Below are 26,794 nucleotides of genomic sequence, written 5' to 3' on the forward strand. Positions count from 1 at the left end.
CCTACCATTCAGCTTTCAGCTCAGCCTTCCTTGACCTCCTCAGTCTGTTCATGCTTCCCAGAACCTCACTACTGAAATGCATTTTGCCCAACTGCACCTAATCAATTTCAGAAGTCAACGTTTCCTTTCTTAGTTTCAGTTTATTATCTTTAGACTTGGTTGGCACAAAGGTTCCTAGGAATTGGGCTCTCACCACCTGGGTTCTGTATCATGCCTTGGACAGTGCTGGGCTCTCAGGAACGACCTATGTCACATTTGCTGAGTGGGTAATGCCGAGTGACCATAGACAAAGTCCTCCTGTGTGGATCCACTCGTGTCAGTGGGTACATGTGAATGCAAGAGCTCCTCCATCACTAGATCATCTGCCTTTTATGGGGACAGGCCAGGTTAGGTGCTTCTTGCTGCCCCAGCATCTTGAAGAGCAGCTGTTCAAAGAGCCTGTTGAATGGAGCAGAGTTCTTGGAAAGCATGTCGATAACTCTGATAATTGAAGGAGAGGGTTCTGTCCAGTTCATCAGATATGATGTGTCAGAAGTGCTAACATCCGATGTTCTCATTCTCAGCTGTGGGTCCAGATCATGGAAGTGCAAAGGCCACCCCTCACACAGCAGATGTGTTGATGGAAAACAGGGAGACTTTGCCTGCGATGGCAGGTGTCAGAGGAACACCACCATATCCTTCTGACACTTGAAAATTGCACATTGGAAAGGATCCTTCTCACCTGCCAGCTGTCCAGGCCTCCCCTGCTCAGACGACTTCCTGCTGTGCCTCCTCTCACCATGCGGGGGCCAGCCCACAACTACCATGAGAACTTCCCTGGCACGGTGACCTGAGTGTCCCAGGCACCTGCATTCTGGGGTGTTTTATCAGGGTTCTTTCGGTTTCCAGTGGTTTTAAAAAGTGAATTGTTTGGCTCAAACAGGACAAAGGTATTTGGTGGATGTAGCTTTGGGATGGGTCTAGGGGCTCTATTTTATCCTTGCTCATATTATTCTTCATTTTTTTTTTTTTTGGTGGAGTGTTTTCCCTTGTGATGATGTTGTTGAGCCCCAATGCCTCAGAATTGCCTGTTTAATTTTTTTTTTCCACCAGTGTTATCACTGGGATTCGGTGATGGCACTATGAATCAACTGCTTCTGGCAGCCATTTTTTCCATTTTATTGGATAGGACCCAGAGAATTTGAGGGGGGAAGAGAAAGATAGACACCTGCAGACCTACTTCATCCCTAGTGAAGCAACCCCCTTTCAGGTGGGGAGCCAGGGGGCTCAAACCAGGATCCTAGCATGGGTCCTTGGTCTTAGTACTATGTGCACTTAACCTGGTGCGCCACAGCTTGCTCCCCTGTTTAATATTCTTGTTCACTCATCCTGCTCACTCCATTCTAGCCACCCCCTGCTCCCTCCATCCTTAAATGAGCTAAATACCTCACCTCCTCCCTGAGGATATTCCTATTGTTTCCTAGTGTCTGACAAACCTTACTTCTTCCCACCACTGTTGCAGATGGCATTCCCTCACCTCCCACAAAGCTGTCTTCAAATTTACCTTTTCCATGAAGTTGGACTTGGGAGCCCTATTTAAATCCAACATTCATGTCTCCAGTATCCTTTGTCTTCACTTAACTCTCCCCAGTGACACTATATATATTGGTTTTTGTTTGGATCTAGATAAAGAGAAATTGAGATCAAAGGGAGTGATATAGAGGAGAGAGAGAGACAGAGAGAGAGAGAGAGAGAGAGAGAGAGAGAGAGAGAGAGAGAGAGAGATTTGTAGTACTACTTCACCACGTATGAAGCTTACTTCTTACAGGTGGGGACCATGGGCTTGAACTGGGCTCCTCACACATAGTAAATTGTACAACATGTGCACTCAACCAAGTGCACCACTGCCCAGTCCCCAAATGACATCAATGCCTTTTCAATTCCTCTGTGTGTTGCCTAATCTGTTTATTGCCCTAGAGTCTACTAGAACATTCTGTGAACCCCAGGAACCCAGTAAATTCTCGCCATAGAATAGTTACTCAATTCACTGAATGAGTGATGCACAAATTAATTAATCAGAAATGTGAGAGTGAACAAGTAATTGTCTGCCCCGATTGGACCTGAATTTCTGGTGAAGAAGGCAGGCAATAAATGAAATATCTACAGAGGACTAATTACCTGGTCTTTCTGTGCCAGTCAGTGTGGGGCCAGCAAACACAGCAGATGTCCACAGCCAGGATAAGTCCTTGTTCCTCTCCTCTGCTGAGTGCCTAACAAGCATGGGGGTGATTCTTGTTCTTTTTTGCTGTTTTAATGTTACTCTTCTGGAAAACAAAGGAACAACCAGTGTGATGCTAATGACAGTATGAGAGCTTCTCCCAGATTTGTTTATGGGTGGTGTTTTGGCTTTTATTTGCATGTGTTTCTTGATTCAGGAGCAGGCGTGGGCAGCCCATGCCTTCCCCTCATAGTCAGCCCACCTTCCCCTAGTTGTTCCCATTTATGTGATGTCAGTGAAGAAATACACAAACTTTCTGGGAGCTGCTGGAGTTTGGAAACCCCCTTTGAAGCCAACTACCTCACAGAGGAGAAACAGCTCAAGCTAATACACGAGTATTGACTTTCATCTGGAGGGTGGAGGGAAGGCACATCCATCTTCCTCTAGACTTAAAATAGCAGATGCTCTAGGCTGGGGGTTCTATCGACATAATACAGATCTTCACAGATGGGAAAAGAGGCAGAATCAATATTTCATCATTGCATCTATATCTGGCTTTCCATTCTTTGCAAAAAAAAAAACAACACCCAAAAATTTCATTAAAAAAATAAAGTGCAATACTCAGTTTGAAATCAAAGCTTCCCCTACCTTTCATGTTAATACACCGGGGTTCCCTTTGGCCACCTTCCCAGTAGCAGGGAGGGACCCTGCCAGCTGGCAGGGGGACATGACTCAATTGTTGCAAAAAGAGGTCTGCCACAGCTTCTGTTTTTCTTGAGAATCAATTGTGTTCTCCCCATCACCACCGTAGGCCTCCTTACTCATCTGCCCCAGGGCCCACATTGTTGGCATCTTTGCTCAGTCCTCTATGATGATTTTTATCATGTCCATGTCCCTGCTGCTATCTCTAGTGGTCTTTGGCTTCCAATGGTCAGAAGATGCCCCTCTCACACCCCTGGAACTGAGGAAGCATGAGCCAGTGGGGTCTTGGTGTGTATGTCCCTCACAGCAAAGGCCATAGAGATGGAAGAGTGGAGTGGTGAGCCCATTTCTCTTGTTTGAGGTTGACAATTCAATTCAATCCAGACTCCCCTAGGGTCTGGTGGACACTACCACAACACAGGGAAATCTGTTTAATGTTACTCTGTGTTTGTCTATTTCCTCTTGCCTCCTTCTACATCTACATCTCTTTGCCTCCTTCAACTCCCCCAATGGTTCCCATAAAAGCACATTCACAGTATTTGAATTTTATTTTTTATTTATTTTTTAAAAATAATTTATTTCTTTATTTCTTTATTGGGGAATTAATGTTTTACATTCAACAGTAAATACAGTAGTTTGCACATGCATAACATTCCCCAGATTCCCATTTAACAATACAACCCCCACTATGTCATTCATCATCTTTCATGGACCTGTATTCTCCCCACCCACCCACCCCAGAGTCTTTTACTTTGGTGTAATACTCCAATTCCATTTCAGGTTCGACTTGTGTTTTCTTTTCTAATCTTGTTTTTCAACTTCGGCCTGAGAGTGAGATCATCCCATATTCATCCTTCTGTTTCTGACTTATTTCACTCAACATGATTTTTTCAAGGTCCATCCAAGATCGGCTGAAAAACGGTGAAGTCACCATTTTTTACAGCTGAGTAGTATTCCATTGTGTATATATACCACAACTTGCTCAGCCACTCATCTGTTGTTGAACACCTGGGTTGCTTCCAGGTTTTGGCTATTACAAATTGTGCTGCCAAGAACATATGTGTACACAGATCTTTTTGGATGGATGTGTTGGGTTCCTTAGGATATATCCCCAGCAGAGGAATTGCAGGGTCATAGGGTAGGTCCATTTCTAGCCTTCTGAGAGTTCTCCAGACTGTTCTCCACAGAGGTTGGACCAATTGACATTCCCACCAGCAGTGCAGGAGGGTTCCTTTGACCCCACACCCTCTCCAGCATTTGCTGCTGTTACCTTTTCTGATGTCTGACATTCTCACAGGAGTGAAGTGGTATCTCATTGTTGTCTTTATTTGCATTTCTCTGACAGAGACTTGGAGCATTTTTTCATGTGTTTCTCGGCCTTTTGGATCTCTTCTGTGGTGAATATTCTGTCCATGTCCTCCCCCCATTTTTGGATGGGGTTATTTGTTGTCTTGTTGTTGATTCTGGTAAGCTCTTTATATATGTTGGTTATTAAACTCTTATCTGATGTATGGCATGTAAAGATCTTCTCCCATTCTGTGAGGGGTCTCTTGGTTTGGGTAGTGGTTTCTTTATCTGTGAAGAAGCTTTTTAATTTGATGTAGTCCCATAGGTTTATACTTGTCTTAGTCTTCCTTGTAATTGGATTCATTTCATTGAAAATGTCTTTAAAATTTATGCGGAAAAAAGTTCTGCCAATATTTTCCTCTAAATATCTGATAGTTTCTGGTCTAACATCCAAGTCCTTGATCCACTTGGAATTTACTTTTGTATTTGGTGAAATACAGTGATTCAGTTTCATTCTTCTGCATGTTTCAACCCATTGTTTCCAACACCATTTGTTGAAGAGACTCTGCTTTCCCCATGTAATAGTCTGGGCCCCTTTGTCAAAGATTAGATGTCCATATGTGTGGGGCCTCATTTCTGGGCTCTCAATTCTATTCCACTGGTCAGTGTGTCTGTTCATGTTCCAGTACCAAGCAGTTTTGATGACAATGACCCTATAATACAGTTTGAGATCTGGGAGTGTGATGCCTCCGGTTCTGTTCTTTTTTCTCAAGATTGTTTTGGCAATTCTAGGTCTTTTCTGGTTCCAGTAAACATTTGTAGCATTTTTTCTATTCTCCTAAAAAATATGCTTGGGATCTTGATGGGGATAGCATTAAATTTGTAGATGGCTCTGGGTAATATATTCATTTTGATGATGTTAATTCTTCCAACCCATGAACATGGAATATCTTTCCACTTCTTTGTGTCTTTTTCAATTTCTTTGAGTAGTGACTCATAATTTTCAGTATACAAGCCTTTCACTTCTTTGGTTAGGTTTACTCCTAGATATTTTATTGTTTTTGTTGCTATAGAAAAAGGAACTGATTTTTGGATTTCAATTTTTTCTAACTTAGTGTTTGCATAGAGGAATGCCACTGACTTTTGAATGTTAATTTTATAGCCTGACACCTTACTGTATTGCCTGATGATTTCCAAAAGCTTCTTGCTGGATTCCTTAGGTTTTTCCATGTATGCTATCATGTCATCTGCAAATAAGGAGAGTTTGACTTCTTCTCTTCCAATCTGTATGCCTTTAATTCCTTGCTCCTGCCTGATTGCTATGGCAAGAACTTCCAACACTATGTTGAATAGTAATGGTGATAGTGGGCATCCCTGTCTCTGAGTACCTGATCTGAGTGGAAATGCTTCCAGTTTCTCACCATTGAGTATGATGTTGGCTGTAGGTTTGTTATATATAGACTCCACTATCTTCAGGAATTTTCCATCTATTCCCATTTTTTGTAGTGTTTTGATCATAAAGGGATGTTGTATTTTTTCAAAGGCTTTCTCTGCATCTATAGATATGACTATGTGGTTTTTGGTCTTGCTTTTGTTGATGTGGTGGATCACATTGATTGATTTACGTATATTAAACCAACCTTGCATGCCTGGGATAAACCCCACTTGGTCATGATGAACAGTCTTTTTGATATACTGCTGTATCCGGTTGGCTAGAATTTTGTTCAATATTTTCGCATCTATGTTCATCAGAGATATTGGTCTGTAATTTTATTTTTTGGTTGTGTCCTTGTCTGCTTTTGGTATCAGGGTGATGTTGGCTTCATAGAAGCTGGCAGGGAGTATTCCAGTGTCTTCAATCTTCTGGAAGACTTTTTAAAGTAGAGGTATTAGTTCTTCTTTGAAAGTTTTGTAGAATTCATTTGTAAAACCATCTGGTCCAGGACTTTTATTTTTGAGGAGATTTTTGATAACTGTTTCAATTTCATTAGCTGTGATGGGCCTGTTCATGTTATCCACTTCCTCTTTACTTAGTTTTGGAAGTTGGTAGGTACCTAGGAAATCATTCATTTCTTCCAGGTTCTCTAGCTTGGTGGCATATAGTTGTTCATAGAAGCCTCTCATGATATGTTGAATTTCTGCAGTGTCTGTTGTGATATCTCCTCTTTCATTTACTATCCGATTTATTTGGGTCTTCTCCCTTTTTTGTTTTGTGAGTCTGGCTAAAGGTTTGTCGATTTTGTTTACTCTTTCGAAGAACCAACATTTACTTTCATTGATCTTTTGTATGGTTTTCCTATTCTCAATGTTATTGATTTCTGCCCTAACTTTAGTGATTTCTGTCCTTCTGGTTGCTTTAGGATTCCTTTGTTGTTCTTCTTCTCGGTCTTTAAGATGTGAAATCAGGCTGTTTATTTGTGCCTTTTCTTGTTTCCTAATGTGTGCTTGTATAGCTATGAACTTCCCTCTTAGGACTTCTTTAGCTGTGTCCCAAATATTTTGATAGCTTGTGTCTTCATTTTCATTGAACTCTCAAAACATTTTGATTTCTTCCTTGATTTCTTTTTTGATCCAGAGGTTGTTAAGAAGTGTACTGTTCAGCTTCCACATTTTGGGACTATTACTAATCTTTTGTTGATTGTTAAGTGTTAGTTTAATTCCACTGTGGTCTGAGAAGATGCTTGGGATGATTTCAGTGCTCTTCAATTGGCTGATGATGTCTTTGTGGCCTAACATATGGTCTATCCTTGAGAATGATCCATGTAGATTTGAGTAAAATGTGTATTCCATTTTCTTGGGATGAATGACTCTGAAAATGTCCAATAGTTCTAGTTTATCTATCTCTTCATTTAGCTTCCTTATGTCTTTACTGATTTTCTTCCTGGATGATCTGTCAAGTTGAGATAGTGGGGTGTTGAAGTCCCCTACTATGATTGTGTTACTGTTAATATATTGCTGTAGCTCTTTCAGTAGAAGTTTGATGCATTTAGATGGCTTCTCATTGGGTGCATAGATATTAATAATTGTTAAGTCCTCTTGATTGACTGATCCTCTGAGCATTAAGTAGTGTCCATTCCTATCTTTTTAAATCTTATCTATTTTAAAATCTATCATGTCAGATATGAGAATAGCTGTTCCTGCCCTTTTTTGTGGGCCATTGGCTTGTATGATAGTTTTCCATCCTTTCACTTTAAGTCTGTGATTGTCTTGTTGAGTTAGGTGATTTTCCTGTAGACAACATATTGTTGGGTTGTGTTTTCTGATCCATCTTCCTACTCTGTGTCTTTTAATAGGTGAATTCAGGCCATTGACATTTATTGATATCAAAGATTGAAGATATTTATCGCCATTCTTGTAGAGTTTTAGAGTGTTTTGATATATGTCCTATTTGTGGTGGTCTGGTTGTTTATAGGAGACCTTTCATAACTTCTTTCAGGGCAGGCTTGGTGATGGTTGCTTCCTTCAACTGTTGCTTGTCTGAGAAGGTTTTGATGCTTCCATCTAGTCTGAATGACAGTCTAGCAGGATATAGTATTCTTTGCTGAAAGCTTTTCCCATTGAGCACTGGATAGATATCTTGCCATTCTCTTCTGGCCTGTAGTGTTTGTATGGAGAAGTCTGCTGCTAATCTTATGGGTTTTCCTTTGTAGGTGACTCTTTGTTTTTCTCTTGCAGCCTTGAGGATCCTTTCTTTATCCTTATTCCTTTCCATTCTAAGTATGACATGTCTTGGTGTCTTTAGGTCTGGGTTAATTCTGTTTGGGAGCCTCTGGGCTTCTTGAATCTTTATGTCTTTGGTGTTGTCTAGACTAGAGAAATTTTCAGCTATTATGGCCTGGAGAATGCTTTCTTCCTCTCCTTCTCTTTCTTCCTCTGGTAAGCCAATAATGCGTATATTGTTTCTTCTGAAGTCATCCCATAGGACTCTGTTGTTGTTTTTCAGCATCTCTTAATCTCTTTTTGAGATCTCTTACTTCTTTTTTAGTTGTCTCTAATTCATCCTCAATCTTGCTAATTCTGTCTTCAGCCTCATAGATTCTATTCTCTCTGCCCTCTACTGCTTTCTGGAGTTCATCTATTTTGTTGCCCTGCTCTGATACTGTTTTAGCTTGTTCAGCTAGTTGCCTTCTTAGCTCAGCGATTTCAGCTTTCAGCTCTCTAAGAACCATAAGATAATTAGTATTTTCTTCCATATTCTCATTTGTTGTTCCTGCATTTCTGATTAAAATTTTTCCAAATTCTTTACTCACTCCTGTTATTATTTCCTTAGCTAATGTTTGGATGTTGAACTCGTTGTTTTGTGCTTCACCTTCTGGAGGACTTTTAGCTGGACTCTTGTCCTGGTTCGAGTCTCCAATATTTTTTCTTGTTGTTTTAACCATTTTATATATTATATTATGAGTTCCTTTTATCAGTACTTTTCAAATTATTGATCTCTGTTGCCTGGATTGACTTGTGTCTAAGTAATTTAATTAAAGGGTTTACCGTGGTGGAAGTTAACTTTTTTTTCAATCCCTGAGTTGGAGCTCAGTGGTGTAAAAGCCTCTTTTTTTTTCTTCCCTGTAGGCTCCGGGAGCCTGAGGGCTTTTAAACTATCAATAGGCGTCTTAGCTTAATCACTGACTCCTGACCAAGAGATAAAGCAGGGTTGGCAGAGATAATCCAGTGGTTATGCAAAGAGACTTTCACAGCCCCTCAGCTAAGCCACCGAGGTATAGGTCTTCTCCTGAGTTTCCCGGTTAGATCTCTGTCCCCTGGTGTCCCTCCCTGTTGCTGCTCCAGATTCTGAGGGTAGTAGCAATGGAGACTCAGAGTTGCACTTGGCGAGTCTCTGGGGAGACCTTTCCTCCCTTCAGCTGTCCCCTTGTTGTGGAGCAGACTGGAGGTGGTGTCTCCACTGATAAACTGTTGAACTGTTAGCAGTCACTTAATCTCTCCTTAGGCCCCTCTCTCCTCTCTGTCACCAGCCACATGTGTTTGTACTCACGGGTGATTTACTGGGTTCCTTTGGTCATTCTAGTCCTGTCTTGTTTCGGTCTGGGTGGTCTCCTTTGGTATTACTAGTTGATCCGGGAGAAGAGAGGAGAGGAGAGAAAGTGATCTGCTGCTCGTAGCTCCGCCTCCAGAAGTCGAATCCTCTGAATTTTATTTTTAAGATGTATTTATTTTTCAATAAAGGGATGGGGGGGCGAGAAAGAACCAGAGTTTTACTTGTAACTTTTGACTCCCGAGCGAGCTATGACTCCTGAGCTATGGCTCAGTGCTACCACTATGAATCCATTGCTCCTCCTGGTGGCCATTTTCCCCATGTTTTCTGGATGGGACAAAGAGAAATTGAGAGGGGAGAGGGAGATAGAGAGGGAGAGAGAAAGACACCTGTAGACCTGCTTCACTCCTCTGCAGGTGGGGAGTAGGGGCTTGAACCTGGATCCTTGCGTGGTTCCCTGCACTTAGTACTGTGTGCACTTAACCAAGTGTGCCACCGCCTGGCCCCCAGAACATTACGCTGGCAGCTCAGTGTTAGCCATTGAGCTGAAAACCTCATGCTTGTAAGCCCAACACTTTAGCCACTGTGTTGACTCTTGAGCCGTAGCAATACTTTATTTGTATGTGAAGTCTGTGTTTGGGTTTGCTCTGGGAAATCAAACACAAGGTAAACCATTTACTCCACATATATTTGTTGAGTGTCTTACTGTGTGACAGGCATTATGAGAGGAGCTATAGGTGGAGCAGTAAGAGGAGCAGCTGTGGCCCCTGGATTACTGCCTCTGTTGGTGGTGCTTTGTGGATGATGAGGTATGGCTATAAATGAAGAGAAACTAAATTATAACTTTTCACCCAAATAGAGAAGTCAGGGGACTGCAGGTGGCTGAGGCAGGAGTACCTCAACCTGGTACACCAAGTGCAGGCTTTACCATCTCTGCAGCTGGGTATGGGACCGACTTCATCCTCATGGGCAAGAGGCTGCAGTGGTTCCAGCCATTACACCCACACACCATGTTATTTAGAGGAAAAGGAAAGACTGTTATTTCCTGTGGGACTTTTTCTATAAAGCAAAGATACTCCATACAAGTTCCCACCTCCCAGAAGAACTAACTACCTTGATCTCCTTGGCTTGAAATGGATCTCATGCTTCTTTATTCCAGCAAGAGAATGGAATTAACCTTGGACCAATTAGGTCCACCTTGGAGATAGGTGGATTCTCATGAGGCCCAGGGAGTGTTTGATGGAGGGGGGGGTGGATAGCAGAATCCAATTGGGTTTCTGTTGGGAAGGAAGGAAGCTGAAGCTGATTCTGGGCAGGGAGCTGTCTGCTGAGCCCTGTCACTCAGCCTTCTTGGCTCCCTCGGATTTCTGTCTGACATTCATCTACCTGTACACAGGATTGCTGTGTCCTCACTACAGGGCAACTTCAGGATGGCAGTGACCTGTTCCACCTGCTACTGTAGCCTTATTTATTCCCTTTTTAAATTTCCACCAGGGCTCTCACTGCAGTCAGTGCAATGAATCCATCACTTCCAGTGGCCAATTTTTATAGAGATAGATAAAGTCAGAGGGGAGGGGGGATACAGAGAGAAGAGAGAAAGAGAGATACCTGTTGCACTACTTCCACCTCTCATGAAGCCCCCACCCCCCACACAGGTGGGAATAGGAGCTTGAACCTGCATTCTTGCACATGGTAAACTGTATGCTCTACCAGGTGTGCTATCAGCTATGCCATCTACTGTAACCTTAACAGCATAAAGCCACACACACAGTTCTGCTCAATAGACATTTGATGGACAGATAGAGGAGACAAATGGACAGATGCATGAACATGGGCAGACATGAAGGTTGGAATAAAAGTCCTAGCTTCACATGTGAGTTGGATCCTATGATGACTGCAGGCCCACAGGGGGCCTTTCTTGATATAGGAGCCAAAGTGGGAGGGAGACTCCTTCATGAAGTGGAGGAGGGGCAGCTGTTTGGGGTCAGAAAGATCTAGGCTCCTAAGTTGGTGACCCCAATGCTATGTGCTTGGTGTCACTTCTTGTGTATTCACTATTTTCTCTAGGGAAGCTGTGTGAGGGTTTGTCACATTATGGGGCACGTTGGTGAGGGATTCTGAGGTGAGCACACTGGGGATGCATCCAGAAAAGTAGAGTGCTATAAATGCATCTACAGAACTCAGAGCCAGGTCCTCAATCTGAGGATGAGTGATGATAAACAGGTAACTCGGGGGGGGGTGGTGGTGGAGGTATGTTGGAAGCAGGGAGTGAAGCATTGCAGGCAGAGGAGAAAGCAAGACTCAGAGACCCTGAGCTGGGCTAAGGTTTGTCTCAAGGAAACAGAGCTTGGATGGCCCAAGCCGGATGTAGTTGAGAGCATAGCAAAGGAGGATGTGGGGGGATCAGCACAGACCATAGCATGGGCTTGGAATTCTACTCCCAGGGTTACAGACACCAGTGACGAACTTTGTCTGTGAACAGAGATGACAGTGGTAGTGCTGTGTGTGAGTGGGGGGTGGGGTAGGGAGCAGATGGTCATTGTGATGGCCATGGATGAGGGGCTGCTATAGTTTCCCAGAGAGAGTCCAGGTGGCTTTGACCAGAATGGTGACAACAGCAAAGGAGAGAGGGACTAAGTCAAGAAAGAGACCCTTGAGAGGCAGGTCTGGGAACTGGGAGTCAGAGATTCTGTCCTGCCAGGCTGGCTTTCAAGGACACTTGTCCTCACCTCCTTCTTAAGCTAGTACAAACCATTTTCTCTATCAAGAAAGGTACAATGCAAGGGTTTGCATCAGGAAGCTCTCTTTCACTCTGAGTCCAGGGGATGGAGGGGAGAATCAAGCATAATGTGGTTAAGAAATCCCAAGTAATCAATCACACTTGCTTAAATTAAATGTATTGTCCAAATGTGTTGCCTAGCATTTTTTCCACACCAAGCAGAGGCCAAGGTGATAAGCAGCACAGCTAGGAATCACTGTTTGAAGAAAAGGCTGGAGAAAGGACTTCTTACTTTGTTTGGCTAGAGAAACTGTAGGGGTGGGGGGGGGGGAGAGTAAAAGAGGTGTGTTTAGGGGCACAAGCTCTGGGAAAAGGAACTCTGGCTACAATGTGGAACTGGAAGTTGGAAGGCCTGGATTTTTTAGCTAGAGACATAGAAGGCAGAGAGTGAGTGAGAGAGTGAGAGAGAGGACCCTCTCCACCTCCCCCACCCCTACCCAGCACTGAAGCTTACTCTAGTAGGAACCAGGGGGGAGCCAGGTCACGCACATGGCAAAGCAACATATTATCCAAGGGGACTATTTTGCTGACCTGGAAAGCCTGCTTTTTTTTTTTTCTTCCCACCAGGGTTATAGCTGGGGCTTGGTGCCTGCACCACAAATCTATTTCTGGCAGCCATTATTTTTGCTTTTTTGTTTTTCTTTTTTAATTTGATAGGACAGAGACAAATTGAGAGGGGAGAGGGAGAGATACCTGCAGTACTTTGTGTCACTGCTCTGAAGCTTTCCTCTTGTAGGTGGGAAGCAGGAACTTAAACTTGGGTCCTTGTGCATGGTAATGTGTATCCTTAAATGGGTGCGACACTGCCTGGTCCTCAAGGCCTGTGTGCTGCTCTGTGGTTTGGGGTGGGTCTCTAGCTCAATTCTTATTTTCTTCATCTGCATGATAGGGATGATATGAAAGTCTCTTACTGCTCTGCCCATTGCTTGAGGAGGTGACCCTGGATATAAAATGAAAAACTGTGGGGTAAACTGTCTTGTCACCTAAGAAGTATGACCCAATATCAGGGATTATCAAGAAATTATCTTTAAACAAAAAAAAAAAATTAACCGAGGTGGGGGATATGGGGTGGTCAGTGAGATAGTTCACTTGGATAGTGCACTGTTTTGCCATGAGTGGCCCCCACCACACTGAAGGAAGCATTGGCACCATGTTCTCTTTTATTCTCTCTCTCTTTTAATTTTGTAATATTTATTTACTTTCCCTTTTGTTGCCCTTGTTTTTTATTGTTGTTGTAGTATTGATGTCATTGTTGTTAGATAGGACAGAGAGAAATAGAGACAGGAGGGGAAGACAGAGAGAAGAGAAATATAGACACCTGTAGACCTGCTTCACCACTTGCAAAGTGACCCCTTGCAGGTGGGGAGCCGGGGACTCGAACAAGGATCCTTAAGCCAGTCCTTGGGCTTCATGCCACATGTGCTTAAACTGATGCACTGCCACCCTACTCTCTTTCTCTTTCTGCCTTTCCCTCCTCCCCCGTCTCTATCAAAAAAATAATTAATTGGATAATATTATTGAATTATTGTGAATCTGGGAGTGTTATGTAGACAGATTTTTTTTTTTTTTTTTGCCTCCAGGGTTATCACTGGGGCTTGGTACCTGCACTACTAATCCACTGTTCCTATTTTTCCCCTTTTGTTGCCCTTGTTGTTTATCATTGTTGTTATTATTATTATTGCTATTGCTGTCTTTGTTGTTGGCTAAATTGAAAGAGGAAGGGAAGACAGAGGGGGGAGAGAAAGACAGACACCTGCAGGTCTGTTTCACAGCTTGTGAAGTGACCCCCCCCAAAGGTGGGGAGCTGGGGGCTTGAACCGGGATCCTTGAGCCAGTCCTTCCTTTTTCTGCCATATGCGCTTAATCCATTGCACTATCGCCCGGCCCCCTAGTCAGATATTTTTATCCCTAGGTGCATGTTGAAGTGTTTTGGAGCTAAATGTCAAGATACCTAGAACATTCAAGTGTTTCACCAAACCCCAAATTGTAAAACTCAGTTTATATCTGTATTCATTTATTGGGGAGACATAAAGAAAATTGACAAAATAGTAGTCATTGGGGCATCTAGCTGGAGGATATGAGTGTTCATTAAGTCACTTTGATCTTTTCAATAGATGTGGAAATTTTCAAAACAAAAAGGGAAAAATCAATTCCAAGGAGGCTGTGAATCTAAGTCTGGGAGGTAAAACAACACCTTAAAAGGCAATAAAAGGCAATCACTTTCTGACCTTGGCCTTCAGAAGGGAAACAGCCCTTATTGACAAATCTTGGCCTGGAAGAGCAGAGTGGAGAAAAGAAATTCCCCAAGCCTTCTCCTATCTCCCCTGCTGCCTCCAAGAGACCAAACACAGTAGGAAGCACAGTGATGAAACACATACAGAACGGGTGTAGGTAGCATAATGGTTATGCAAACAGACTCTCATGCCTGAGGTTCCAAAATCCCAGGTTCAATGCCCTATAACTCCATAAGCCAGAGGTGAGCAGTGCTCTGGTAATAATTTAAAAAGGAAGGAAGGAAAGAAGGAAGGAAGGAAGGGAGGGAGGGAGGGAGGGAGGAAGAAATACAGACCAAGCAGGGAGTAGGAAGAGGGTGAATCCATGAGGACAACTTGAGAATACCAGCACTTCTTCCACAGGGATGGACAAATAGAAGCTGACCCTCCAGACAGTCATTCTCCCAGACTTCTTCATTCTACATGACTGGAAAGTGACACCTTCTGGCCACCCCTTCACCTGCAAGTGAAGTCTGGACCTAGATCTGGAAATTACTTTCCTTTTGTGTTAGAGAGCAACACATGAGGAGAAGCCAGTCGCTCGCTTCTTGAGAGCTTTTTTGGAGGTTCTAGCAGGGGAGCGCAGCTACTCGTATACCCTCGACTGAAGACCGGTAAGTCTCTATTCGGGGAAGGCCGAGCGCACAGCTTCGGGAGGGATGCACATGGAGCAGTGAGGGAGGAAGGGGACACCTGCCTAGCCAGCCAGATCAGCCGAATCAACCCTGGCGATGAATGGGGTGACAGATGTTGCAGCCAGATCGCCCTCACATCCAGTCTCTCACTTCTTATCTTGATGTTGGACATTAGGATGATGCCAGGTAGTAATAATATTTGCCTGAGCCCAATAGCTAACTTGCAGCTGGGCTGTAAGAATTGGGAATATGGTGTATGACCTTCCATGTCAAGTAACTGGAAACTGCAAGGAGGCAGAGCTGGCAGGAGAGCTTCCTGTGGCCAGTGGCCCTGCTGTATGTAGCACTGAATGTGCTCCTCTAGATCTGCACTGTAGTGGGAGACCTCTGCCTTCTTGGCTAGTGGAGTAGGGGAGGGAGGGTACAGGGGGAGGGTTAGACACTGCTTGCAGACTTCCTTATATCATCCCAGTTTACTTTTGTGAAATGCCTACTGGATTACAAACATGGCTTTGAAAGACATCACACTTTATCACTAGACAAAAGGAAGGAATAATTTCCCAAGGCACTCCAAAGCACCACTCTGAACAATAATCTAGTCCAGAGAAAGTCATTCTCACTTTCTTGTACTTTTCACCTCTGATAAAGTAGGGGCGGCAGGAGGAGAGAAAAGCAAAGCTTGATCTTTAGCTCAGTAACAGAAGCCACATTTGATTAACTAGAAAATTCTGCTTCTCCTCCCTTTCAATCTAAACACTTCAATGCCCACCATCAAAGGCACAGAGTTTGGAATCACCTCCACCACCACACTTCAGAAAATTCTGACCTTTCCAGATAATTCTAGAGGACATATTAATTCCTCCTTTGATGGATACTCTGGATGCCCATGTTTTCTTTTCTCTCATGTCTGCCAGCTAGGAAAGACAGTCTGCTTTCATTAAAATTCTTTATTTGACTAAGTGCACCATATCCAATTCCCTGACCAGCAGAAAAATAAAATCATTTGTTTGGCTCTGTGCAGGGGAAGCCATCATTTAATGAGTGTCATTTTCAAGTTTTTTTTTTTTAAGAGGGGGGTGATGAATGTTTCCTTTTTATAAACAAATAGTTGTGGTCCGGGAGGTGGCGCAGTGATAAAGCTTTGGACTCTCAATCATGAGATCCCGAGTTTGATCCCCGGCAGCACATGTGCCAGAGTGATGTCTGGTTCTTTCTCTCTCCCTCTGTCTTTCTCATAAATAAATAAAATATTTTAAAAAAACCAAAAAAACAAATAGTTAAAAAAATAATAATAACAATAAAAAGCAGTGAGCCCAGTGACATCCACTGGTCTCACAAAGTCTATATTTTAATGTCGGAGCTAGATAGTAACCAATGCGATCCAGGCAATGTGAGGTGCAATAATAAAAACAGAACAGAACTGTCAGATAGCAGGGAGTAAAGCATGACTTTGGCATTGGTAATCAGGGAGGTTTCTTCTGAAAATGGAGATCTGGGAGCCGAAGTTTGAATTTCAGAAAGACAGCAAATGTATAGGTCCAGTGGCAAGAAACAACAATCAAGTGAAATAACAGAGATCAGGGGTAAGAACTTAGTAAGAGAGAGAAGGGTAGTATAAAGCTTGGGGGAGGAGCCTGGTCACTGAGTGCCCTGTGTGCTAAAGTAAGGTGCTTGTATAAACCAATTAAAATTGTGAATCATTTCCCACCAATTTTCACTTAAACAGATTTATTGCCATGATTTATCAAAGACTGAAAAATGAACTTTCAGACTCCAGGGAAGCCACTCCATTGGGTTAAGCCAATAGGAATAATTAGGAATTTTCTTCTTAGGTATCAGAATAAAAGTAGGGTACTGAGTTCATTCATATGAATAAAGAGTTCTTCTCCATGTAAACCATAAGGCTTGCATTATTTCTCTATGCATTTATTTGTCTATTTGTGAAAGTTTTTATTAGTGATTTAATAATGCTTTACAAAATTATAAGATAACAGGGGTATAATTCTATACTGTTCCCACCACAAGAGTTCTGTGTCCCCATTCCTTCCAGTGGAAACTACAGTAGTTCTCCCAAGGTCACAGATATGGACTGATTACTATTTCATATATATATATATTATGGTCTGCCTTCTCTTCCTTTCTAAGTCACACCTAGACTTATCACTATTTGTGAGTGTGTCCTTTTTTTCCACTTCTCTCTCAGAATACTGGAGATCAGAGTCCTCTGGTCATCTTCACCAGAGATTTCACCTTATTATCACTTATCTACCTACCTCTCTTAGTACCCTCCTTTGATTCTACTGGTCTTCGGTAATCTTACCACAGTCAGACACTACACTGCATGCATATCTGTTTGTTTATTTTCACACTTGCACCAAAAACACCAGCATCTAGGTCTGTGAGGTCATAGAGTTCATGTATTTTTTTTTTCCTGCTTTGTTCCCAATACTGAGTACAAATGCTATTACACAGTCTATTCAATAAGCACTTAGAGAATAAATTTGTTGGAGTCACTGGATTTTGTTGCATTTATCTGGGGATGAGGCACTTGGGAGAACACTAGTGTTCCTGGATTTCTATTTCCCAAGCATATTTGTGTCCCTTTTAATCTTTCTTCCTTAATCACTTTAAATGTACTGACAAGCACAATTGACCAATTAATAGCATGTATGTTCTCGTTACATCATTTGTAATCCATGATGCTCTTTCTATTTGTAATGGTCTTTCAATTTTTCATGACTCAAAATGGAGGCCATACATAATGAATACAAATAGCAAATTGATTAAATGGAATGCATATTCTACTGCTTCTTGAGTTTATGCCTGTTATTAATGACAGGAATCCTGCAAATTCTCATGAAAACGCCAGTGACATACAACCTTTAATGCAAGATGTTGGAGCACTAGGGGTCTTAAATTTTCCTAATTACTGAGCAACAGCAGACATTAATTTCCCAGATGGCAACCTTTGTAAATAAGAACGTCAGCACAGCTGCTTTGTCCGAGTTCTTTTTGCTGAGCACAAAACCCATTGCACAACCCATTTTTACTTCACCAGACTATTTGTGTTGTATTTCAAAAAAGAAAAAGGAAAGAAAGAAAAAGATACACTTGAGAGATTGCCTTATGAGCAAAGTATAGAGGACACCACTTGCGTAAAATCGAATTTATTGTCTGCTTGGGGATTGCATGTTTTTTGGAATGCTAATGTTCTATGAGACAAATTTCACATAGCTGAGGCTGGTGTGAGGAGCATTCAAGCACCACAAAGGTGATCAAGCAAAGCAAGAAAGAAGATGGGGGTCAGAGACTGAAATGGAGACAAAACTAAAGGAGATGCCTTTAGGAGATCCACCTGGTTAATGTGTGATCTTTATTCAGACTGGCCAGTTTGGAGCAGGCTTGCAATGAGAGACCACATGAATAGTCTTAGAAATAGTCCTAGGGGAGAAGCTGGGTGGTGGCACACTTGGTTGAGCCCCCAGTTCCAACTTGCAAAAGAAAAGACTAACGAGTGTTAAAGAAGTGTTACTAGTTTCTATCTCTCTTCCCTCTCAAATTCTCTGTGTTTCTATCCTAAGTAATTAAAACACATTAAAAAGAAGGAAGGAGGGAAGGAAGGAAGAAAGGAAGAAAGGAAGGAAGGAAGGAAAGAAGGAAGGAGAGGAAAGGAGAGGAGAGGAGTAGAGATGAAAGGAGAGGAGAGGAGAGGAGGGGAGGGGAGGGAAGGGGAGGGGAGGGGAGGGGAGGGAAGAGGAGAGGAGAGGAGAGGAGAGGAGAGGAGAGGAGAGGAGAGGAGAGGAGAGGAGAGGAGAGGAGAGGAGAGGAGAGGAGAGGAGAGGAGAGGAGAGGAGAGGAGAGGAGACCTTCTGAGAAACAGGTGTTTTCTTTGACACTGCTGGGTATAGTGAATGATTTTACTGAGGCTGGTATGAGAAAGTGAGATGTTTGTATGATAGAATTGTACTAAGAGGACAGGCATGTTATAGGAGCATTTTTTTTCCTTTTTAATTCACACTAAGAAGCCAGCTAAGAAGCCAGTATTCACAGCGTGATGAAAGTTAGAAGCATGGTCACTATTCCACTGTAAAGTCTCTGTCCTCTACTACAAATTGGCTGTCCTGCATATGGAAGATTGAAAGAGTAGCTTTCACAGAATAGGTACCTGTGATCCTTGCCCCTTTCCCAACAGTGTATGCCCTGGCATGGTGAACTGAGCTCTAAGTGGGTAGAATTCCACACACACAGAGAAAGCAGTGGCTGCATTGAATTGGGCATAGGATGGTTTTGGTGATACTGAATCCATGTTTAGCAGATTCTTGTCTGCATTTAAAATGTACATACCTGAGGCCTGTAACATGCTGCATTGGATAAGATGTTGGATGCCTGGGGCTAGATGGTGGCACATCTAGTTGAGCACAAGGACCTTAGTTCAAGTGTTCCAGTCCCTTGAAGCAGGGGGAAGCTTCAAAAGCAGTGAAGCAGTGCTATGCCTCTTTCTCTCTCCCTCTCTCCCTCTCCCCCCCCTCAATTTCTCCCTGTCCTATCAGATAAAATAAAAATTTTAAAAATTAAATAAAAATAATTATTCAAATAAAAGGTGTTGGATGTTGGATTTGCAAGCATGAGGTTCAAAGTTCAATTTCTTAGCATTGCATGTACCAGGGTGATGCTCTGTTTCTCTCCTTATAAATAAACAAATCTAAAAGTTTGTATACAATATTAGGTTGGAACACCCAGGAATGAACCAAAACCAAGGATTTGATTGTCTGATGGTTTATTGGAAGAGATGGGAGCCTGGTAAGGTGAGACAGAATACAGATAATAAGAGGAAGATTTTAAGCTAGTGGTTGATTTTTCACATTGAGTAACTGTTTTTGAGCTTGTTTGGAGGTTCTAGCAGAGGAGCGCAGCTACCCTCCACTGAAGATTGGTCTGTCTCTATTGGGGAAGGTGGTCCTCTTCTACAGAGTGCGCAGCTTTGGGAGGGACACACACGGAGCTGTGAGGGAGGAAGGGGACACATACCTAGCCAGCCAGATCAGCAGAATCAACCCTGGCGATCAATGGGGTGACAGATGTTGCAGCCAGATCACCCTCACATCTGATTAACTGTTTTTGAACCTCAGAGGGTAACCTCCAGAAAGCTGTGTAAAATAGATGTCTTAGAATTGCTTTGGCCAAGGAGGAGAAAGCTGAGATAGTTAAACCTATGAAGCCAGCATTCACTGGTTAAAGATGACCGCACCCTGAAATGTTAATTCTCTGCTTAGTTCTTGAAACAAAGTGGATAATCAATAATCAAAGAGCAAGCTGTCTGACAAAGATGCAGTGAAAACTTGGTGGAGCTTCAACAGAGACTAGTTCAAAGTCTTCACACCAATAGTTTTTTTGTTTTTTGTTTTTGCCTTCAGGGTTATCACTGGGGTTCAGTGTCTGCATTGCAAATCCACTGCTCCTGGAGGCCACCCTGTCCCCTTTATTGGCCTTGTTGTTTATCATTGTTGTTGTTATTGTTCTTGTTTTATTACTATAGTTGTTGTTGGACAGGACAGAGAGAAATCGAGAGAGGAGGAGAAGGGGGGGAGAGAAAGACAGACACCTGTAGACCCACTTCACTGCCTGTGAAGTGACCCCCCCAGCAGGTGGGAAGTAGGGGGCTCAAACCTGGATCCTTACACAGGTCCTTGAACCCCATGCCATGTGTGCTCAACTTGCTGCGCCACTTCCCAGCCCCCCACACCAAGAATTTTAATGTCCTTCAGTATATACAAAATTCACAGCCCACCCTGATTTCTGAATGATCAAAATATCTGATTAATGTGTGCAGTACTATCCCACTGTTCAGTGTGACCTGAAAGAGGAATAAAAAGTAACAGACTCTCTTTGCCTGTTTTCCTACTCTATGGAGATGGTAAGACATATTTTTTGCTAAAATTTAGGAAATGCACATACCCTCCTCCCCCACTGTCATATGTCTATGTGAGAGAATAAAGAATTCACAACTCATTCTAAAAAAAGAGCCAAAATTCAGAAGAGAAATGCATTCACAGATCATGGAGTAAGAGACAGTTCTAAGGGAGAGAAGAGAAAAAAAAGAGATAGAGATTTCATTTATTATAATTTGGGGAAAAATCACAAAGTAATTTCTGTACTTTTAGACATTTTCCCAGAGGAAGTTGAGGAAATACATTTGCTCAAGCATTCTGATCATCATTTTGGACTCTGTCTGCCAGACAATGACAATACTTGCTTTATACTGAAATTCATCACTCAAAGTCAAAGGATATCTCACCATACTGATTTCTTCTTACATCTTAGTTGTAAAAATCCTTTGTTAATGTGTATGATTAAGAATCACCATAACTAGCATTTAGTGCTTATGATTTGTGCTTTGCATATTTAAATTCACTCAATCCTCACAGTAAAGGTATGATTAGCTAATATTTTCCCCTTTTTGAACAGCAAGAAACTATGGCTCAGAGAGATTAAGTGACTGGTCTAATAATTTGGCAAGTGATGCTAGAAATTAAAAAACAGTTGATCTGGTCCAGACACCACAATCTCTATATGCTCTTTCTTGCCTGCATTCTATTTATCGTAGCAATCAAACAATTTTAAATCAAACAAACATAAACCCTGCCTTAATATCTTGTATCCCAAGACTGTGATACATGTTATCCATGTAAGTGCAATACTACCACATAAAAAACACCCTAGCTAGGGCCCACTTTCCCGCATGCCTCTCCCAATCCATACCAAATAATAGTGCATCTGCCGATCGCAACCTAATCAACACAACGATTGCCACCTCGACATGCTTCAGCTCAGACTGTGTCCAGAGACTTCAGGTGTGGAATGACAACCCTTCAGCTTCATTACTCGGGTGAGACCTTTCCTTTCATAGTATTCTCTAATTCCATCCCAGGTGGTTCACTTTCTAACAAAGTCCCAAAACCTAGATATAGACCAGGTTCTGTGAGAGAGAGCATATGTTCACATGTATCCATGAACTACTGCAAAATATATACCTGAAAGCAGAAGTACACTAGAGTTTGCAGTGAGTACCCCCCTAACACTTCCTCTCCACTATTCCAACCTTTGGGTCCATGATTGCTCAACAATTTGTTTGGCTTTGTATGTTAACTCTCTTTTCAGCCACCAGGTTCCAGATGCCATCAGAATGCCAGCCAGACTTCCCTGGACTGATGACCCCACCAATGTGTCCTGGAGCTCCGCTTCCCCAGAGACCCACCCTACTAGGGAAATAGAGAGGTAGACTGGGAGTATGGACCGACCAGTCAACGCCCATGTTCAGCGGGGAAGCAATTACAGAAGCCAGACCTTCCACCTTCTGCAACCCACAATGACCCTGGGTCCATGCTCCCAGAGGGATAGAGAATGGGTAAGCTATCAGGGGAGGGGATGGGATATGGAGATTGGGTGGTGGGAATTGTGTGGAGTTGTACCCCTCCTACCCTATGGTTTTGTTAATTTATCCTTTCTTAAATAAAAAATAAATTAAAAAAAAAATCTAAAAAAAAACAAACAAAACACCCTAGCACAGTTAAGGAGGAGAGGCTTAACTTTCCAATAGTTGCATTTGGCTTCTCTAAAAGATCTTTCTAGTAGTATCTCACATCCCAAATACCTTCTGCTAAATCTATAAACACTCACTGTGGGACAGAGAGAATCAATTTCTTTTGCCTCTCTTGGCTCCAAATGAGACTTCAGCCACTGGATTGTAGCTTGAGTAAATATATGAAACATGAAAATGTCACTGCTTTGTTATGAGTTGTTATTGGCATTTGCTAAACAAAAAGTGAGAGGGAGAAGGAGAGGGAATGAGAGAGAGAGAGAGAGGGAGGGAGGGAGAGAGAGAGGATATGGATGAAATCATTGCTGAGAAAGCACTTGAGTAATTGCTTGGATTCACATTTATTACAGTGTGATCCTGATTGTAAAAAAGAATCGACATCTTCCTTCCCTGTAGGACTTATAAATGCAGAGTTTGAGAGGCCTCTCATTCTTCTTAACATCTCTTCAGGAGAAGAAGAGAGGGGAAAACGTCTATGCCTGACAGTGTTAAAAGCTTTTGGTTTGCTTTTCCATGGTATTTTTATTACAGTGTAAGATTGTAGATGGCATAAGGACATACACACATAAATGCTATTTGCTAAATGTAAGAGAAAGATGGTTTTCCCACTTCGAACACTTCACATTTATGAGAGACAATGCTTTAAGAGCCAGCAAAATCCACCACTACACACACATAAAAGAGCCTCCATGTCTCTACATATTTAGAGAATTAGTCTATAGAAGGACCACAATTAACAACTATCAAATTATCTTGGATAAAATGATAAATGTAGGGCTGTGAGATAGTCTACCCACAAGGACACCTGCCTTGCTATGTAGGCAATCCAAGTTTGGGCCCCAGCACCATAAGGAAGTAGACCAGTCAACATCCATGTTCAGTGGGGAAGCAATTACAGAAGCCAGACCTTCCACCTTCTGCAACCCACAGGACCCCGGGTCCATGCTCCCAGAGGGATAGAGAATGGGAAAGCTATCAGGGGAGGGGATGGGATATGGAGATTGGGTGGTGGGAATTGTGTAGAGTTGTACCCCTCCTACCCTATGGTTTTGTTAATTTATCCTTTCTTAAATAAAAAAAAATTAAAAAAGGAAGTAGAACCAGAGGAAGCTCTGTTCTCTCCCTCTCTCTTTCTTTTTCCTTCTCTGAAATTACACGTGTTTGGCTTTTGTGCTACAAAGCCAAACCAAGATGATAAAAGTGTACCTAGGAAAAAAAAAGTGCACCTATACATAGTTTATGTATACAAGAATAGATGTGGGTGTGTTGTGTGTGTATGCACATATGTGTGCATGTGTGCATATGGATGGACATGTACATATGTGTGTATATGGATGCATATGTCTGTGGATAAATGAATACAAAAGGACATCTCATTTTAAGCAAAAGTATTCAAGAATTTCATTATTTGTCTTGACTTGTTCTTTCCCTGTTCCTGTTCAGTATATCAGTAGCTTTGAAAATATCCAGTCCAAATCAATCAGGGTGTTTTTTTTTTTTCTTTTAAAAGCTGTGGCTATTTAAAATGTTTATTTAATCTACACTTCATCCCATCTCAGAATAAGCATTTGTTACTGCATAGGGCTGCTAAATGATGAGTAAGTGAGGCTCTCTGGTCAGACACTCTGCTCTGCCACCTACATGCTGAGAGCAGACAGCCCAAAGCAGAAGAAGCACATGAAGCCATGCGCAATGCATGCTGGGGGTTCCCCTTTGAAGGCTGTCAAGTCCCCTCATGTTGAGTAGGGTTGGGCTTTATAGAAGATGCATCTAATGAGACTATTTAGAGCTTAGGCTCATTTTTTTTTCTTTATCAACTCCCTTTATAACAATACCCAGCTAGAAACAAACACAGAACTATGCCATTTTATACAGAAATTCCCAAAGATGAAATTATAGAGACTGAGACCAGGGAATAAAAAGTAGATTAATATGAATTTCAAAAACCCATTAACTGGGTCATATATTTACAGAGTAAAAACCATTTGTTGGTATTTACTTTTTTCTTTTTCAGATAGATAGATAGATAGATATGTCACAACACTAAAAATTCCTTCAGTGCAGTGGGAGCTGGGCTTAAACCTGAATGGCATGCATAGAATGCAGTGCACTGTCCATATGAGCTATTTTGGTGGCCCTGGTAAATTTTTTTTTTAATTTACTGATTTAATAATGATAAACAAGCCCATAAGATAAGAGGGATACAATTCACACAATTCCTACCACCTGAGTTGCATATCCCATCTCCTCCACTGGAAGCTTTCCTATTCATTTTCCCTCTGTGAGTATGAATATAGACCCAGGATCATTATGTGGTGCAGAAGGTGAAAGGTCTGGCTTCTGTAATTGCTTCTCCATTGGACATAGACATTGGCAGGTCAATACATACTCCCAGGCTGTTTTCTCTGGTAAAACATTTTAAGAACTTATTAATAATAACCTGAATAGTGAGGTGATAGGGCAATAATGACCCAGATAGAAGATGGAGAATGATGTAATAATATTAATTATTAAGTTAAAATAAAAACAATTTTCCTGTATAAACAATATAATATAAACAAAAATATATATTATTATTATTGCCTCCATGATTATTGATGGGGCTCGGTGCCTGCACTGAGAATCCAAAGTTCTTTGTGGCCATTTTTTCCTTTTATTTTTTCCCATTTTATTTACTAGGAAAGAGGGAAATTGAGAGGGGTAGCAGAGAGAGGGTCAGGCGGTAACACACTGAGTAAGTGCACATGGTGCGAAGTGCAAGGACCAGTAGAAGGATTCCAGTTCGAGTCCTCCGCTCCACACTAGCAAGGGGGTTGCTTCACAAGTGGTGAAGCAGGTCTGCAGGTGTCTATCTTTCTCTTTCCCTCTCTGTCTTCCCCTCCTCTCTCTATTTCTCTCTGTCCTATCCGACAACAATGAGATATAAAAGAGAGAGAAAGAGAGGGGAGGGCAGAAAGAAAAGGATTGACACCTGCAGACCTGCTTTGCTGCTTGTGAAGCATCACCCCTGCAGGTGGGGAGCAGGGTTCAAACTCTTGCACTTAGTACTATGTGCACTTAACTGGGTATGTTACTGCCCAGCCCCCCAAAATATACTTTATAAATGGATATGTAATACAGTAGATCAGTAAACTTACAATGAGAAAGATATGATGAATCAAAAAAAAAAAAAAAAAAAAAAAGGAAGAAAGAAAGATCTAGCCCCACACCTATGGACATCTAAGTTTTTTTTTCTTTTTTTTAATATTTATTTATTTATTCCCTTTTGTTGCCCTTGTTGTTTTATTGTTGTAGTTGTTGTTGATCTCATTGTTGTTGGATAGGACAGAGAGAAATGGAGAGAGGAGGGGAAGACAAAGAAGGGGAGAGAAAGATAGACACCTGCAGTCCTGTTTCACCGCTTGTGAAGCGATTCCCCTGCAGGTGGGGAGCCGGGGTCTCTAACCAGGATCCTTACACTGGTCCTTGTGCTTAGTGCCACCTGCGCTTAATCCGCTGTGCTACCGCCTGACTCCTGGACATCTAAGTTTTGACAATGGGGCCCAAACTATTAAGTGGAGAAAGCTGTGTCTCTTCACCAAATGTTGTTGGGAAAATTGAGTTGAAATGTGCAGAAAAATGAAATAGAACTACTACATTTCACCGGACACAAAAGTAAATTCCAAATGGATCAAGAAATTGACCAGAAACTATCAAATACTAAGAAAAAAATATTGAGAGAACTCTTTTCCATCTAAGTTTTCTAGGCATCTTTAAGTCCAATTGCAAGGAAGACAAAAACAAAAATAAGCCAAGAGGACTATATCAAATTGAAAACTTCTGTACAGCAAGGGAAACCACCATCTAAATAGATTACTTACAGAATGGGAAAGATATTTACATGCCATATATCAGACAAAAGCCTAATAACCAAAATATATAAAGAATTCACCAAACTTGGCAACAGAAAACAAATGACAATATCTAAAGGGGAGAGAATATGAACAGAATATTCACCGAAGAGATCCAAAAGGCCAACAGACATATGAAATAATACTCCAAATCACTGATTGTCAGAGAAATGTGAATAAAGACAACAATGAAGAAGGACCAGTGCAAGGATCCTGGTTCGAGTCCCCAGCTCCCCACCTGCAGGAGAGTTGCTTCAGAAGTGGTGAAGCAGGTCTGCAGGTGTCTGTCTTTCTCTCCCCCTCTCTGTATTTCCTCCTCTCTCCATTTCTCTCTGTCCTTCCAACAACAATGACATCAATAACAACAATAACAATAAAACAACAAGGACAACAAAAGGGAATAAATAAATAAATATTTTTTAAAAAGACAACAACAAGACAACAACC

At 41.9% G+C, this 26,794-nt stretch overlaps 1 protein-coding gene and 1 long non-coding RNA gene across 6 annotated transcripts in view; both read right to left on the bottom strand.

The window, feature by feature from the left end:
- C2H16orf78 (chromosome 2 C16orf78 homolog) overlaps positions 1-26,794 on the bottom strand; it is a 164,132-nt gene that overhangs the window by 62,221 nt on the left and 75,117 nt on the right. Inside the window, exons 1-2 of one of the 5 annotated variants that reach the window (XM_060185598.1) lie at positions 2,158-2,244; positions 1,544-1,661 (exon numbers count right to left, since the gene is read on the bottom strand). Coding sequence is in view for 2 of the 5 variants with exons in the window: in XM_060185594.1 (XP_060041577.1) it covers positions 2,158-2,398 (241 nt within the window). In the remaining 3 variants the exon portion in view is untranslated. The other 4 variants (XM_060185595.1, XM_060185596.1, XM_060185594.1 and 1 more) reach the window with 4 other exon arrangements.
- LOC132536998 (uncharacterized) lies at positions 24,478-26,447 on the bottom strand. Its single transcript, XR_009548510.1, has 2 exons — positions 25,970-26,447; positions 24,478-25,666 (listed from the first exon to the last, which is right to left on the bottom strand). It is a non-coding gene; the product is annotated as an uncharacterized LOC132536998 (long non-coding RNA).

This window comes from Erinaceus europaeus, chromosome 2 (genome assembly GCF_950295315.1).
Source record: "Erinaceus europaeus chromosome 2, mEriEur2.1, whole genome shotgun sequence".
NCBI classification, from domain to species: Eukaryota; Metazoa; Chordata; class Mammalia; order Eulipotyphla; family Erinaceidae; genus Erinaceus; species Erinaceus europaeus.